The 16,376-nt window shown below is 46.5% G+C and overlaps 5 protein-coding genes across 5 annotated transcripts; 2 read left to right on the forward strand and 3 right to left on the reverse strand.

The window, feature by feature from the left end:
* Nucleotides 1-231: 231 nt before the first annotated feature.
* On the reverse strand, nucleotides 232-5,698 carry AXL2 (Axl2p; the record flags this gene model as incomplete). Its single annotated transcript, XM_020210841.1, has 2 exons — nucleotides 232-3,041; nucleotides 4,597-5,698. 2 exons carry the CDS (start codon nucleotides 5,696-5,698, stop codon nucleotides 232-234), a joined length of 3,912 nt encoding a protein of 1,303 aa, XP_020064116.1.
* A 1,387-nt stretch (nucleotides 5,699-7,085) lies between these two features.
* CANTADRAFT_11328 (uncharacterized protein) lies at nucleotides 7,086-10,003 on the reverse strand (the record flags this gene model as incomplete). The annotated part of the gene is made up of 3 exons (XM_020206198.1): nucleotides 7,086-8,315; nucleotides 9,550-9,930; nucleotides 9,995-10,003. The coding sequence occupies 3 exons, from the start codon at nucleotides 10,001-10,003 to the stop codon at nucleotides 7,419-7,421; spliced, it is 1,287 nt and encodes a 428-aa protein (XP_020064117.1). The 3' UTR covers nucleotides 7,086-7,418.
* Nucleotides 10,004-10,061: 58 nt separating this feature from the next.
* Nucleotides 10,062-10,550, forward strand: DUO1 (Duo1p; the record flags this gene model as incomplete). Its single annotated transcript, XM_020206735.1, has 1 exon — nucleotides 10,062-10,550. One exon carries the CDS (start codon nucleotides 10,062-10,064, stop codon nucleotides 10,548-10,550), a length of 489 nt encoding a protein of 162 aa, XP_020064118.1.
* A 262-nt stretch (nucleotides 10,551-10,812) lies between these two features.
* PYC2 (pyruvate carboxylase 2) lies at nucleotides 10,813-14,343 on the reverse strand (the record flags this gene model as incomplete). The annotated part of the gene is made up of 1 exon (XM_020211653.1): nucleotides 10,813-14,343. One exon carries the CDS (start codon nucleotides 14,341-14,343, stop codon nucleotides 10,813-10,815), a length of 3,531 nt encoding a protein of 1,176 aa, XP_020064119.1.
* A 1,245-nt stretch (nucleotides 14,344-15,588) lies between these two features.
* Nucleotides 15,589-16,210, forward strand: CANTADRAFT_6193 (uncharacterized protein; the record flags this gene model as incomplete). Its single annotated transcript, XM_020210844.1, has 2 exons — nucleotides 15,589-15,833; nucleotides 16,165-16,210. 2 exons carry the CDS (start codon nucleotides 15,589-15,591, stop codon nucleotides 16,208-16,210), a joined length of 291 nt encoding a protein of 96 aa, XP_020064120.1.
* Between the last annotated feature and the right edge of the window lie 166 nt (nucleotides 16,211-16,376).

The following is a 16,376-nucleotide window of genomic DNA, read 5'->3' on the forward strand; positions in this document are numbered from 1 at the left end:
CAAAAGTAAAATATTTACTCGAATAATGCTCCGCCACTAGACTTGGCTACACTTCAAATCAAATGATCTGGTTTCATTAAATCCTATTAAAAAAATTAAAATACATTACAGAAGTAAAGGGTATCAACTGATGCAAAAAACAAACGAAACGAATAAATCAGTCAGTAACTTTTAATCGTCAACCTTATTAGTTGATGATGAATTAAACTATGCAAGGGAATTGGGAACCAATCAGTCACTAAAGTCATCTTCGTGAATTTGTGCGGTTTGGCCCTGGTAATGATAATCTGGCTCGTAAGCTGATTCTCTCAAACTACCCTTTCTAGTGAAATCCACCAACTTCGCCTTGTGGCGGTTGTTCAAGGTTATGTCGGACGAGGCTGCTTGTTTGTTGTTACCGATTAGTAAAGACTCAGAGTTAGCTGACCCAAGGGAAAGTGCAGATAAATTATTGTTCTTCATGGGAGAGTTCCTCAACGTAGTTGGCGTTTGATCGGAGCTACTGAAGATAAAGTGGTCCGAAGAAGGTGACTCAAAGCTAGTATTATGGTGTGGATTTATTGGAGCATTGATGCTTGATGTGGTGATGTTTCCGGAATTTTCTTCCCATTTAAATTCACCATCGCTTACTTTGGTGGCCTTAAATTCATCCAAAACATCTTGGTCAAGTTCTTCATCGTAATCTGGGTCAGGCATACTGTAATTGGAAAGATTTCTCAAATCATTCTCACTGTTGGCCTGCGATGGATGACGTGATTCATTAAACTTGGCCAACAAATCGAAGCTGCTAGTTTCTGTATCATCACGAGCGAACTTAGTGCTGTGATAAGTAGTCGAATCATCGTGTCTTAACGAACTGGTATTGTAGTCCTTGGAGTTTTCTTCAACCAACACATCTAAGTTTGTAGAGGCAGATCTAGAAAGTCTGGGTTTTTCAATGGTAGTAGGATTAGTAGCATTCAATGTTTCAACGATGTTTCCATCACTATCCAATCTTTGAATGTTACCTGAAGAACTTCTTGTGAGCAAGCCATTCAACGAATTGTTACTTAAGAATTGCTTTGATTGCAAGGACGAGGATTGATTGGAGTTTCTTCTAGAGACATCATCCACTAATCTGACAGAAAACAATTGTTCGGTATTAACGGTGCTTAAAGATGCTTGTGAAACTCTCTTTGGATCCTTTGCTGCCAAGGCGACATCAGAACCATCCTTAGCTCTCCAAGACTTGACTGGCTTTTCCGAAGCATCAAAGAAGCGTTCGTCATCAACCGAACCCACATGTGTGACAGACGAAGAAGTACTCTTCACATCTTCATTATCGTAAGCCTTCTTGTCCAAGTTCAATACATTCAAGGTCGACAATTGTCTAGCATCCTCATTGTGATCGTCCTTGTCAACGGTGGTACCAAATCCAGGACCAGTGAGTTCTTGGAAATTACTGGCAACATCACTAACTTCAGTGGATTCATCATCATTGCTGTCCTTTCTTCTTCTGGCACAACAGCAGAATAAGAGCAATGCACCAATCAATAAGAAAAACGCTGGAATACCAACACCAAGACCAATTGCCAAGGCTTTGTGGTTAATCCCGGAGCTTGACTTAGAGTGAGGAGCTGCGGCTGCAGAACCCGAATTGGAGGCAGAACTAGAAGCTTCACTGGACGAAGAGGAGGAAGGTGACGAAGAAGAACTGGAGCTCGAGCGCGAAACACCCGAGATTTGGAAAGACTTCAGCTCTGTGTCAAAACTAGAGCTTGCAGAAACATCAACTGATAATTTATCAAAGGAGTCAGGAGTGGCTCCGACCAAGGTTTTGTTTTCCTGGTGGTAAGTCAACCAGTCAGCTGAAGAGTAATCAACAGAAATCTTTGTGTTGTTAATATCAGTGAAGTATGAATCGAGCAATTGATAGGAAAACCACTGGCCCTTGGTGGCATTGACATCGGGCAAGTTTTTCAAGGTAAACACCGAGTCAATGGCATCAACCGAGTATGGCAACTCCACCGTATTGTGATACACATCTTCAATTTGCACTGTGAAGTTGTCGAAAGTCTCGGAGGAAGGCAACTTACCAGTAATACTGTAGTTGTTGGTGTTGAGCGACAAGTAGTCTGGCAAGTTGTCTGCGTACACTCTGGAGATGTTTTGCTGGGAGATGATGGCCCCGTCCAAGTAGACATTGGAGAAGATAGGCACGGTGACGGTCAAGTTGTCGTTGAGCGTGCCGTTAAGCTTGATGGTTTCGTTCAACGACGTGCTCAACTGGTGGCCACCCACAATGAGCTTGAACACACCTTCGGCGCCTGCAAACCCGTAGTAGTCGGAGGCGATGAAGCCAAACGCGTACTCGTAGGAAGGAGCGTTTTCGGACGTGGCCTGGGGCACGGTGCCCACGAAGCTCAAGTCGTCGGCGTCAAAGCGGATCCAGGGAGGCAATGGGCTTCTGTCCTGGGAGCGTCCGTAGTAGGCGATGATGGGACGACTGGCGTTGGAGTTGGACTCGAACACCGACTTGTCGAACTTGAGGGTGAACTGCTGGCCCTGCTTGACCACCAAGCCGTCGTTACCGTTGGTCTGGCCGTACTTGGCGATTTCCACGAACATGGCGTCGCCCGAGCTCAAGTGCAAGCCCGAGTCGGCGGACACCACCATCGACACCTGGTTGGTCATGGAGGTGCCGTCAGACGTGTCGTAGCCAGACAACGCCACCTCGAAGTTGCCAACATCGGATGCTGCTGGCGTGCCACTGAACGTACGCGACTGCTTGTCGAACGACAACCACGAGGGCAAGTCGCCGGTGTAGTAGTTGATGTTGTTGGGGCCGTTGGTCGAGCGGTAGGTGCTGTCGCTGACGGTGAACGAGTAGGGCTGGCCGGTTCTGGCGACGTTGGGAAGCTGTTCACTGAAGGGGAACCCCACGTAGACTTGGGCAGCCACCGCCTGGATGGCTGCTTGAAACACGAGTAGGAAGAGCATGGCTCTGGGAGCAGAAAACGAGTGACGAGTGGTAAGAAGAAGTGGTTGGTAGGAAGTGTTGGCTGTAAGAATCGGCTGTAAAAGTGACCCAAGGGGTGCACGCCGCGGAGTGCTGTCTGTCGCGTCAAGTGAGTATGCGCGTGGCGCCCCTGTAGATGGTGTTTATTTTGGACGCGAAAGGGGGAATGAGATGGGACAGACAGAGATGATGGCATACAGAGCAGACACTGAGCTAGCAGCAGACAGCGCAGACACTGGGGGATAGCAGCAGGCAACGAGTCGAACACATGGCCAGACAGCTGGAGACCCAGACACCCAGACATACCACCTCTCCCACCGTTCTGGCACATCTTTCACGCTCGTCTCGCCGTGCCACTAACATCTCCTAATCGAGTCGCGTCGGCCACGCCGTTCTGAAACACAACGCGCGTCTGACGCACGCACGTGACCGGCTTGCCTCAACCGTCAAACATTCTTATCTTCTACATCAGGCCGGCCACGGCTAGCCACGACAGAAGTGGTTAATTCCAATTAAATACGCGTTAAATAGCCCCTGGTACTGCGGATGGCTCCGTCGATTTGCTACACCAATCCCTCCAAAGGCCCAGTAAATTCTACTTTCGAGGAGTATGGATGTTTTTCAGTGTAGGAAGTATGCCAATTAGGCTCCTGTGATACCACCCCGAAATTGTCCAAATCTTGCTGTGAACTCCAAGAATTGAGACGGTTGCAAGATTATGCGAAAGATCTCCGCCACAGATTGGGCTTATTCACAGATACTCTATACTTATTTGCAGGTATATTAACTTAACCGATAGTTATGCTTATTACAGAATGCATGCTAATTGCAGAATAGCTAATTACAGAATACATGCTAATTACAGCAATACCAACTATACACCTATATTAATTATATGAGTATTGCAAGCCGCCAGTCGGTTAGTGATTCTAGCCTTTTCTGATGGCCATAAATTTACGGCAAATGCAAAAATGAAACCTCGCAGGTTCGGCCAGGCCTATGCAGGCTGTTTGACGACGGTTCTACAGGAAGATAATGAATAATAGCCAAAACAAGTGTGTATTGGGTTACTATCGTAGCCAGTTCCAATGATCTATTCCTCTACTGTTCCTTGCAGTCGGTCTCGGTGGAATACCGCTTATCAACTTGAACCGCCATTTGGCTGCGAAATGCCTAACGTTTTTCTGTTTGTTGGCGTCCAGTCCTACTGTGGTCTTGTAGCATGTGCTAGATAATACTACGCGTATCAATTCCCCGGTCTAGTCAACGTAACTTCTATATGCAACATCGAATGACTTTGCGTCTATTATTTCCGTCTATTACTTCCGTCTATTATTTCCGCCTACAAATTTTCAGTGTGCCAGTATCCTTGTATCAAAATTAATTACACTGTAGACTCGCTGGTACTTAACCCACAAAGGTCCGTGACCTGCCTACAAAATCTCTATAGACGCCTTACTTGAATATTTCTCCATTATCAGATACACTATACTAAAAAATCAGTGATATCAATTAATCAAGTTGCCCATCAGAGTCCAGCAGCATAAACGTGCTGGGCGTACTTGGCAGGGCCAGGCTATACAGATCGTTGGATATACTTTGACTCAAGCCTTCTCTTCTCATTTCTTCAAGGGTGGGAACTTCCTCGTAATCTGAATCTATGATTTGATCGTCAAAGATCTTTCCATAATCCACACTAGTATCATCGTCACAGTATTTCTCATAGGCTAAAGCGAGGGTATGCGAAATAATTGTCAAGATATGTTGCCCCTCCCAAATTGTAAACCATCGTTCAAGGTTCACATGGCGACTACATTCTTCCAAGAAATCTACCAACTTCGTGGGAACAATATTGGGGACCGAATTACTTTCAAGCAGTTCTGGATCTGGCGTGCTATCGTCATCTGCTACCGCTTCTGCAGTTTTTAATTTCCATTCATAGTAGGTTCGAATCCGATAAGCAACTGTAAATTTGGCTCTAAGAAGGCTGTTAAGCCTGGCGAAGATACTCTCACTCAGACCTCGGTGCAAGCTCATATCGGTGATCTTCCCATTCATTTTGAGATGGGTCGCAAAAGCACGATCAAAGCCTAGATATACCCTAAATGCTGACTTGCCTGGATAGTGCGAGAATACTCTTTCATCAGGATTGAAAGGTCTATTCTCGTTCTCAACCAATGTTCTCATCCCCTTGTGGGTGTTGAAGGTATATTCCACTGCTGTGTACCACTCTTCAAGAGATTTAATGTTGCTAAAGTCAAATGGAGGTAGATTCTTGAAGCTTTTGCTGTACACAGAGGATGCGATAAGTGCACCCACATCAGTAAGTTTATCGAACTTCTTGTTTGGCATAAGAACGATTTTGCGCTGCATATACGTGAGGGTCTCGAAAGGAGGTGATCCTCCCAACCTCCTGTTGATTCTGGCCTCAATTTGTGATTTTTTCAAGTTGCCAGCAATTATAGGATCGCTGGGTGGTTCTTCTAATTTGCCTGCGTCGACATTTCTCTTAGAAAGCTGATTGCCATCACTATCAAAATATTCGACAATTTCAGTCCCGTCCCCAAAAAGGGTTATTACACACTTATCGAAGTTAGGCAACTGTTTAAGCACTTTCCTGGCCTCTTCCAATGGGGACGAGTTAGTAGCACGAGGTGCGAAATTGCAATAGTAGAATGATTGTTCATCAGTCGTAGTCATCGTTATTGCTATTTCTTCCTTTACTGACTCTTGTTGATCTCTTATTGATCTTGGTGGGTTGGCACAATGATAGATATTTGAGGTTACGGAGGTGGTGAATTTGTTAAATCTAATGAATTGAATAAGAGTAATTATTTATCTACTACTTACACGGTTTCTTTTATAGTTTTTCGTCGTAAATCTAGAACCGTAAATACGGATCAAACAACTAGGATTATGAGGGTCACGATTACCAGTCACCTGGTGGACTCACAAAACTTAATTTCTTTTCACCCCTGAACGCTTGCTAAATTTTAAGGTACATCATTAGACATTATTATGCGTTTCCAACTAAACTATCATGCTAGATAGATTATCATGGCAGCCAGGATATCTACTTCGGATTTTAGTTATTGCGAGGACTGTCTATGGAACCTTCCAGGTTCACTCCGCTTTTATTCCTCTTTATTAATATCAAACAATTTATATTATATCTATTGGATTGCCATAAAGCTACCCCCTAATTTTCAAGTGTGAGCGCTCAATCAGAGTACTGGCCACATTTCTCAGCTTTGAAACACAGCCAGATAAACACAAGTGGGAAGAACATGTGCAGGACCCAAATAACCTAGGAAACTATAGTAAGGATTTTCACTTTTGTCTTGGAAATTTTCATTTATCTCATTTCCGTTCAAAAATGATCTATACTCTTGGAGAAGAGACGAAGCGAGAAGTCGGCTTGAGTATAAATTTGGAAGTATTATTACAAGCTTCAAAACTTCCAGACATTAGTAAACCTGTAGTAACTTGTAGTCAATAGATGCATCTGCTGATTCGCTCTATGCCATCATTTCACTTTGTTCATTTAGTCCTAAAAACTTCTGTGTTTCAATTTTATTTCCCATTGTTTAGCTGCAAGAACTTCCGTCTTTGACTATCACAGTCTTATGGAACCTACCCTGCTATTATTTCATCTTGAATAATTGTTTCCAACAAAAATTGTAGTAATCTTTCCCAATTTTCCATTTTGGCTTGATCTAAACCGAGCTCTTAATATGCAAACCTTTCTGTCACAGGTTCTTTGGCTAATTGAATGCCACTTAAGCTTGAAAAAGGGTACAATTAGTGAGTGAGACTGTACTTACTTTAGTCTTGATGGTTGGGACTAGCTTGAAAATGTCAAGGTTGATCCAAACTATCATGATATTTCATCCTTGTCCTGTCTGGAAGATAATTGAAGAACTAAAGCTAGGTGGAGTCAAAAAAGCATTACTCAATAATTTACGTCGCTGAGTACTTCGTTGTTAATTGTTTGGTACGGGCAATGGATATAGAAGCTCGTTAGATCTACATGGATATCGAGAAAAAAATAGATCTCCGTGTGGATCTTAAAATCTCATCATTTTCAATATTACTATGTGGTCAATACAATAAGAGCCAATTCAGTGAAGATTTGAAGGCATTAATTTTTTAAAACAATTTGCTTCACCTCATACCGTGAATCTTGCCGAAATATCTGTCTGTTTTTAAGACACCGTTCGGCAACTCTTGTCTCACAAGTGTTGTGGATCAATAACGAACAGCACTACCTATATTTTCTGTCGCTTTTCACTCCTCTCTTACAGTTAGCTTTTAAAAAGGGTATAAGAAGTAAGTGATGCAATATCTATTCCTATATACGTTGGCCTTCCGGGGACCTTATGCCTTATAGACCTTTAACCACGCGATCTGTCACTTCTATCTAATCCACTCTATTCTTTTTGGTTTCTGTAGCAAGCCATCTAGGAGCATAATACACCGCAAAAATTCCCAGATAACCGAATAATAGCCCTACGAACTTTTCAGCAATCGAGTGGAAGTACACGTTCGTCATGAAGAGCATGAACCACCACAACCCGATCAACGCCACAAATAAAATGTGGGGGTTGGAATGCACGTAGGGTCCAATTCCGTTCCAGCGGTTCTCGTGGCGAATCTGGCGGGCCACTTTCGTAGTCTCGTTCCAGAGCTGGGTCCACGAGGCCCAGAATGGCAACCCTTCCAAGAACATGTAGAGGGACGAATGTATCATAAGAAATACATGCCCTGAAGGATCGTGGCCTCCTGTCCATGAACCCTTGAGTCTTCTGCACTGATACGACGATACCACGGTAGAAGTGAATGTCTGTAAGTCACTCTTGACTGCCTCAGTGTTGAATGGATGCGAGGCCATCTCGAACAATTCCTCGAAGCCTTCTTTCACGCTGTTGACCTCACACTTTCCACCTGTCCACACAAATATCTTGTCCATGAGCGGCAATCCAAAGCACCATTGGGTAAACAACACCCACCACAACGTCACGAGGGCATACCTCACTGCTGCTGCTCCAATCACTCTCACCATTGGTTCTCTTTTGGCACCAGCAGGCTTAGATCTGGTCAAAACCAATGCATAGAACACCGCCACAAAAAGAGTGGTCCATCCCCATCCTCGCTTCACGAATAGCTGGTTGATGAAGTTCTTCTTATTGGTGTAATAGCTGTAGACCTCTTCATCGGGAGAGAAGTAATGGACTATCTTTCCGACCACAAAGTTGGCCAAAAACGACACAAGAAATAGAAGTTCTGCTGGAGACACCTTTAGAGCCATTTCTATGGGCTGTAGGAAGTCTCTGACCTTTTTGTAGTGTTGATCATACACAGACATGTTATTCAATCTGGGGAAGTGTGTCGCAAGAACATTTACGTGGCGTTGCGGGTCGTGCGATCATCCACAAATTTCGACGATAAGGAGGAACTTGTTCTACAGAGGCTGGTAGACCGTACCAACAGGGCAGGTGTGCAGGATGGTGTGGTCACTCTGAAGGATATATCCGTCTCATTTTCAGACAGTTTTTATTGTTTTAGCACTGTCAAATTGGGTAGCAACAAATATTCACATGGCTGCGAATCACCTTGCGATGGCAAAATGGCCATTGCGATGAGATCTCGAAATAGACGTGTTAGCCTGAGTGAAGTATTTTAGTGGAGTTGAAGAAAAAATATGCCTTCAAGCACATGACAAAAACATAGTGAAGTATTTCATAGCAGTTGGTAAGAAACTAGACTACCACCATCAGTATATTAACCCAGCCATTTTTAGAACCTCAAGGTGAGATAACTACCCAAAAGTGAAAAAGGTTAGAGGGTGGGGTTCATTTAGTGAAGTTTGGTTGGTAAGCTATAGGGCTGTGAAAAAAAATGAACAGTTGTCTGCAAGGTCTTTTTTTGGAATTTGTAGGTTTCAAGTATTTCATTGACAAGTTTTGGATACAAACGACAAATGGATGTGCGATGAAAGACATTTATGGCGACAGTGCCCCCAGCGGTTCAAAAGTCGGAACCTGTCTTCTTTACCACTAGCAAAGGACATTAAAAATGCTGGATTCTTGCAATCTTAACCATGAACTAATTAATATCTAAACGTAGCAGTTATGGCAATTGATCAACTTGTAGTGAACCACACACCTGCATAACATATGGAGAATAACCACATGATATCGCTCATAGTTTCACCAATTGTCACAATTGCCAAAATCATTGACCCAGGTGAACAAAAATCACTCAATGTACTCCGTGCTTGGCATAGACCATCTCTGGGTGACTTGGTGCCAATTGACCTACGTTCATTACCTGTATTAGTACATTTAATCCGTTATATATACAATTTTTGATGGACCCTATTCATTTTGGTTATGACACCCTGAGAATCCATGTTTCAAAGCCAGATTCAATGGTTTGAGTACACAACTCAGTCTCAGTCATTGCTAACTGGAGATTTCCTTCTTCTGTCTCAGTGCTCTATCGGTCTTAACTTGACAACCACTATTATAGCTGAAGCATAACTAACTGACCTCCTTCTTCTCATTTCCTGCCTCTTTTTCCGCCACCTCTTCGGCCTCGCCGTTCGTCTGGGTCTCGTTTCCATTGGAATTGGTCCCTGCCCATCTTCCAACCATTTCGTTCATCAAGCCCTCAACCACTTCTACCCGTACCAACCCATCGCGGAACTCCTTGTTCTGCAACAACAGGAGCACGTGCAAGCAGTTGGGATACACCAAGTACTTGGCATACTCGGGTTTCTGCCAATATCTCAAGTACTTCAAGTACTCAATAAACCTCTCATCCTTGAGATAATTGTTTTGAGTCAAGTACTGGAGGTACTGGATATTGCACAATGACTGCACAAACTCCAATTCGATCTCCCAACGAGTGGGCAACGTTTCCATTATGAGCTGAGGAGTGGTGATGATGGCTATGAAATGAGATGTTTGATATGGAGGAAATCGTCCGCGTGACTGGGGTCATGTGATGCGATATGCCATCTACAAACGCGCCTCTGTTTTGATTCCATCAGCATCTTATAATGGCTAGTGAACACGGAAATGGCGCCAATCCGGGGCCAGGAGGGACATCAGGACCCAGCTCAAACATCCATACTACCGCCTTGGAGAGAGAACTCGCCCAGCTCGAGCGTATAAACAGTACAATCTCACGACTCATCTCCACGATACGAACTACCCACACAAACATTGACAGTATGAATGAATCCAGCAACAACACGCATATTCTCTTGGACCAGTGGATAAGAATCTTATCGCAGACAAACTTTACCCACGAAATAATCAACGACGGCTGGAACGGAGAAACCGCAGATGTCGAAGGACTGGCTGAATTGGAGAAAAGTTTGTTAGAGGAATTGGCCAGTTTAGAGGACGAGAACGGTGCTTTGCGCAGAAAAATCGATGAAAAGGAGAAAGAGCGCCAAGAAACCGAGTCAAAACAAGAAGAGATTGCCACGAGGAGGAGAAGGGAATTGGGACTATTACGGACAACAAAGCGTCCAAGAATATAGAGCACCAAAAATCTACACAAAAATCAGTTGGGGGAGCAGCTAGAAGTAGGAAGAGAAAAGAATAACCGGCAATAACATAGTTAGTATTGAAGTGGACTTTTCAGACAGGAAATAACTAGTGCTAACACCGCCTTCCGTTCACTAATGCATTGTCAAATTACAGGATAATTGGCATGGGCAACTGCTACAGGATGGGCTCAAAAAATAGTGCGTATTAATAAATATATAACGAAAGAAATAGAATAAGCATTTAAAACATTAATTATTTGAGGATGCTAGTAATCAAATCGTTAGCATCGACCGAATCACCTTCCTTGATCAAAACAGGACCAACCACACCAGAAACTGGAGCACTAATCACCATTTCCATCTTCATGGCGGACAACACGGCAATGGGGTCACCCTTCTTGACCTCCGAGTTCTCCTGGGATCTGACTTCTATGACAACACCAGCCATTGGAGCACCAACCTCGTTTGGTTGAGAGGCCTTTGGTCTGGTCTTGGTCTCAACAGAAACAGTCTTGTCGTCAACAGTGACAGATCTCATTTCACCGTTCAACTCGAAGAACACTTCCCTGGTACCAGTCAGTTGGGAGATTTCTCCCACTGCCAATAACTTGATGATCAAAGTCTTACCTTGTTCGATGTCCACGGATAATTCTTGTCCGATCTTGCATGGCTTGAGGAAGAATCTGGTTGGCAACACGGACAAGTCACCGTATTTGTCGATCAACTTTCTGAAGTCCTCGTAAACCTTTGGATACATAATGTAGGAGGCAATGTCCGTCTCGCCGATGTTAGATCCGAATCTGGAAGTCAAGTCTTGCTTGATGGCCTCGAAATCAACTGGAGGCAAGGTCAAACCAGGTCTGGAGTTCAACTTGATTCTCTTGTTGCCCAACATGTTGGATCTCAAAGGTTCAGGGAATCCACCGTATGGAGTGCCCATCAATCCCTCCATGAAATCCAAAACGGAGTCTGGGAAATCCAATTCCGCTGCCAACTTGTGGACGTCTTCTGCGGTCAAGTTGTTGGAAACCATGAACTGGGCCAAGTCTCCGACAACCTTAGAGGTTGGGGTAACCTTGACCAAGTCTCCCAAAAGCTGGTTAGCAATCTTGTAGGTCTCCTTGGTTTGAACCCATCTGGAACCCAATCCCAATTGTTGGGCTTGGAAAATCAAGTTGGTCAACTGGCCACCAGGAATCTCGTGCTGGTACACTTCTGGATCAGGACCCTTGAGATCAGCTTCGAAACAGGAGTAAAGCAATCTCATTTGGGCCCAGTAGTTGTCCAATTCTCTGACCAAGGACTCCTCCAACCCAGTTTCAATCTCGCTTTCTAAGGATGCCAAGATGGCACTGATAGATGGCTGGGAGGTCATACCAGACATCGAGTTTGATGCGGCATCAACCACATCGGCACCAGCCTTAGCAGCTTCCGTCATGGAAGCCACACCAGTACCAGCCGAATCGTGTGTGTGGACGTGAATTGGCAAGTCTGGGTACTTGGCTCTGATCCTGCTGATCAAGATCTTCGCAGCCTTGGGCTTCAAGGTACCTGCCATATCCTTGATACCAAGGAAATGGGTGCCCATGTTGACGATATCATCTACGACCTTCAAGTAGTATTCTAAGTTGTACTTCTTGCCTGGTCTCAACATATCACCCGAGTAACAGACGGTGGCTTCAACAACACCGCCAGCCTTCTTGACCGCATCCACACCTACCTTCAACTGGTCCAAGTCGTTCAAAGCATCGAACACTCTGAAAATATCAACTCCGTTGTCCTTGGCTTGCTTGACGAACTGGTCAATGGCATTGTCAGGCAATGATGAGTAGGCCACACCGTTGGCACCTCTCAACAACATTTGGAAGGGAATATTTGGAACCAACTTTCTCAACTGTCTCAATCTGGCCCATGGGTCTTCGTACAAGAATCTCATGGCCACATCGAAGGTAGCACCTCCCCAACATTCCAACGAGAAAAGGCCGTTCAAGGCGTGGGCAGTGGTGGGAGCAATATTGACCAAGTCGATGGTTCTGACTCTGGTGGCCAACAACGACTGGTGGGCATCTCTCCAGGTGGTGTCAGTGAGCAACGTCCCGTTGAAGGCTCTGACCTTCTTGGCGAACTCAACAGGGCCTTCTTCCAACAACACCTGTCTCCAACCTCTTGGAGCAGGAGTGGTGTCGACGTCGATAGGAATGCCAGTTGCGGGATCGTGGATGGTAGGGATCAAGGCCTCCTCGGTCAATTTTGGTTCACCAACTTGGCCCTTGATAGAAGAGCCGTTGACCACGAGATCCGCCAAGTAACTCAACATCTTGGTGGCTCTGTTCTGGGAGCTGATCATCTGGAAAAGCGAGGGAGTGTCGTCGATGAATGTGGTCCAGCAGTTGCCATTAATGAAGGTCTCGTCCGTCAAAAGTGCCAACAAGAAAGGAATATTGGTCTTAACTCCTCTGATTCTGAACTCGATCAATGCACGCAACATCTTTCTTCTGGCGATCTCGTAGGTGGATCCAGAGCAAGAGCACTTGACCAACATTGAGTCGTAGTGGGGAGAAATGATCGAACCAGCAAACCCATTCCCACCGTCCAATCTCACTCCGTTACCACCAGCCGATCTGTAGACTTCGATTTTGCCGGTATCGGGTTGGAAGCTCTTGGCAGGGTCTTCTGTGGTGATTCTGCACTGGATTGCAAAACCTCTGGTGGTGATCTTGTCCTGCAACAAGCCTAACTGCTGGAGGGAAGCCCCAGCTGCGATTTGGATCTGGGCAGCCACGATATCCACTCCTGTGATTTCCTCGGTGATGGTGTGCTCGACCTGGATTCTAGGGTTGATTTCAATGAAGTAGTGTCTGTTCTGCTCGTCGACCAAGAATTCAGCTGTTCCTGCGTTTCTGTAGTTGGCAGATCTGGCCAACTTGACAGCGTCTGTCAAAATGGCGTCTCTGACGTTCTTGGGCAAGTTCTTGGCAGGAGCGATCTCCACCACCTTCTGGTGTCTTCTCTGCACCGAGCAGTCTCTTTCGAACAAGTGGATCACGTTGCCGTAGCTGTCAGCCAACAATTGGACTTCGATATGCTTTGGCTTGTCCAAAAACCGCTCGATAAAACAGGTTCCGTTACCAAAGGCCGTCTTGGCCTCGGATGTGGCTCTGTTGAAGGCATCGGCGATGTCGTCGCCCTCGCGGACCACTCTCATACCTCTACCTCCTCCACCAAACGCAGCCTTGATGATCACGGGGTACCCGTACTTCTCCACGAACTTGGTTGCTTCCTCGACGGAGTCAATGGGCCCAGTGGTACCTGGGACCACTGGCACGTTGTTCTCAATGGCCAAGGTTCTGGCACTGACTTTGTCACCCACGGCATCGATGGTGGTGTGGGTGGGTCCGATCCAGGCAATGCCGTTTTCCTCGACTTTTCTGGCGAACTCCGAGTTTTCCGACAAGAAGCCGTAGCCTGGATGGATCATGTTGACGTTGTGGGCCTTCGCGATCTTGATGATCTCGTCGATCTGGAGGTAGGCTTGGACGGGTGAAAACTGGCCCTTCTTGCCAATCACATACGACTCATCGGCCTTCAATCTGTGCATCGACAACCTGTCCTCGTGCGAGTAGATCGCCACTGTCTGCATCGACAACTCGTGGGCAGTTCTGAAGATACGGATGGGGATCTCACCTCTGTTTGCCACCAAGATCTTGTTCATAGGCCCCAACACGGTGGAGTCTCTTCTCATCTGGTTAATCCTGGCGGTTTCGCCGCCTGCGCCAAGAGACATTGCGCCTAAAGACATGTTCGGATACTGAAAAGAACGGAGCAAATGGAGGATTATATAGTTGTAATCTGGCCATCACGTATGGGCGTGCGCGGCTGTGTGCAGGAGGGGGTAGTCCGAGGCCGAACTGGTGGGGGCGCTGAAAAGAATGGATGAGACCATTTGGGAGGGCAATGCAGGGAAAGAGGCTGGAAGGACGGCAATGGGAGTATGTCGAGATGAACTACGAGTCGTGGTGGTGTTGCTATGGTGTAAGTCGTGGTAAGCTACGTGGTGGGCTACGGTAAACTACGTGGTGAATTAGGTGGTGAAATGTCGATAATTGTCGATATCGCAGAGGTTTGCCTGCCTGGCAACCTGGCGGGCGGCATTCGGAGTTCTGAGTCACCAGCTCCGAACCTGCCCAGAATCCAGTGGATGCAACATCACACGGAGGAAGAGGGTCCGGGGTCACGTGCGGCTTGGCATGGTGGGGGCTCACCGAGTGTATCGCAATTTTCGGATTTTGGGCGGTCCTTTAGGGCCGACGTGGCTTACAAACCTTGATTAATTAGCTTATCGCCCGATAGCGGCCTGGTTGCTGCCTTGCTGGCCTTTCTGACCGCCTGGTTGCCCTGCCTGGCCTCCCCAGCTTCGCTAACACGGCCAATTCCTCTCACAGGCATCTCCAGCCTCGCATTATTGTGCATGAATCAGGTGTCCACAATCGTCTCTAAACGCTAGTTCCGCCGACACCTACCCCTACCGGCATCACTTGCGTAACGCCGACGGCCCGCCGTTCGCGGTAGTGCCCACTGCATGCGCATGCGCGCGTTCTCAATCGTGACTGGATCAGATAACAGCTGGCGGTGCACGCCGCGGTGATACACCTCCAAGTCCAGCCACAGGAACAAAGCCCAAGCGAGCAAATTTCACAGGAACCACACATCTTGCTCGGTACAACCACGACAATATTCTACCCCAGCAGGCCCAGAATATCCCGGATCCACTTACCTTACCAGCTAGCTACCCCTCTGCCTAAGTAGGACATGTTCCCGACAGTCAACCTCTGGCGAGGGGCGGGCTCGCAGTTCCGGAGGAATCCCACTGCCGCCAAGCGCCGGTCCCCTCTTTTCTAGCTCCATGGCTCACTCGTATTTCCGTGCCACAAAGCCCTATGATATCGGGTGATATCAGGTGAAGATTTTTCAGCCACTTATAAATACCCATAGGCCGCTCCTGAACTGAGCAACGATAGCCTTCTTCACCATGATGAGATCCTTTTCCACCGTCCGTACCCTCAGATTCCAAAAGGAAAGTGTTTCCCACTTCATCAAGTCCTCCAAGACTGCTACACCTGCGTCCACTGCATCGGTGGTTGCGGAAGGTGGAGTTGCTCCAGGTCCTCGCTGGCAGCCTACCCACGGCAACTCGTTCAGATCGTTCGCCGAATACAGATTGAGACTGACCAACCAGTCTCCCTTGGCCATCAGATCCAAGGAGAAGCAGAAGTTGTGAGTGTCTGGACATTCACAATTGTTTAGTTCTGGCATCTAGTATGCGTTTAATATAGCTTATGATTCGTGAGTGTAGAGCACTGGGGTGAAGTCCCAGCGTTGCCGTTCCGTATGGCTTCTAGAGTCGTCTCTAGTGCTTTTGAATATTGTTCCTACTATGATTCGAGGCTGATATTCTGACTAATTCTGCTTTTTCAGTGACAACCTGGACTACGCAAGATTACCTCTGAATCTGCCTGTCTAACGACCCAATCTACAGAGGCCCGAGAGGGCTCCATCAGTAGTACACCATGGCTACTCTATTGCCATTCTCACACCCCTTCTCTAGTTTCTACCTCGAAGTGTCTGGAAACCCGCCGAGGATGTATCCCTAATGCCGGAATCGCAGGTACGGACTAGCGGCTAGCTGGAAAATTCCGATCTGCCTACCGCGCTAAGCCCAGTTGCTAGTGTGGGGCAACAAATGGGGGTTGGGGGCAACCTGGCTGATCCAAATGATCCCCGCCCCAGCACAGCTCGCGCCTACCCCCCCCCCCCCCC

This window comes from Suhomyces tanzawaensis (genome assembly GCF_001661415.1).
Source record: "Suhomyces tanzawaensis NRRL Y-17324 unplaced genomic scaffold CANTAscaffold_4, whole genome shotgun sequence".
NCBI lineage: Eukaryota > Fungi > Ascomycota > Pichiomycetes > Serinales > Debaryomycetaceae > Suhomyces > Suhomyces tanzawaensis.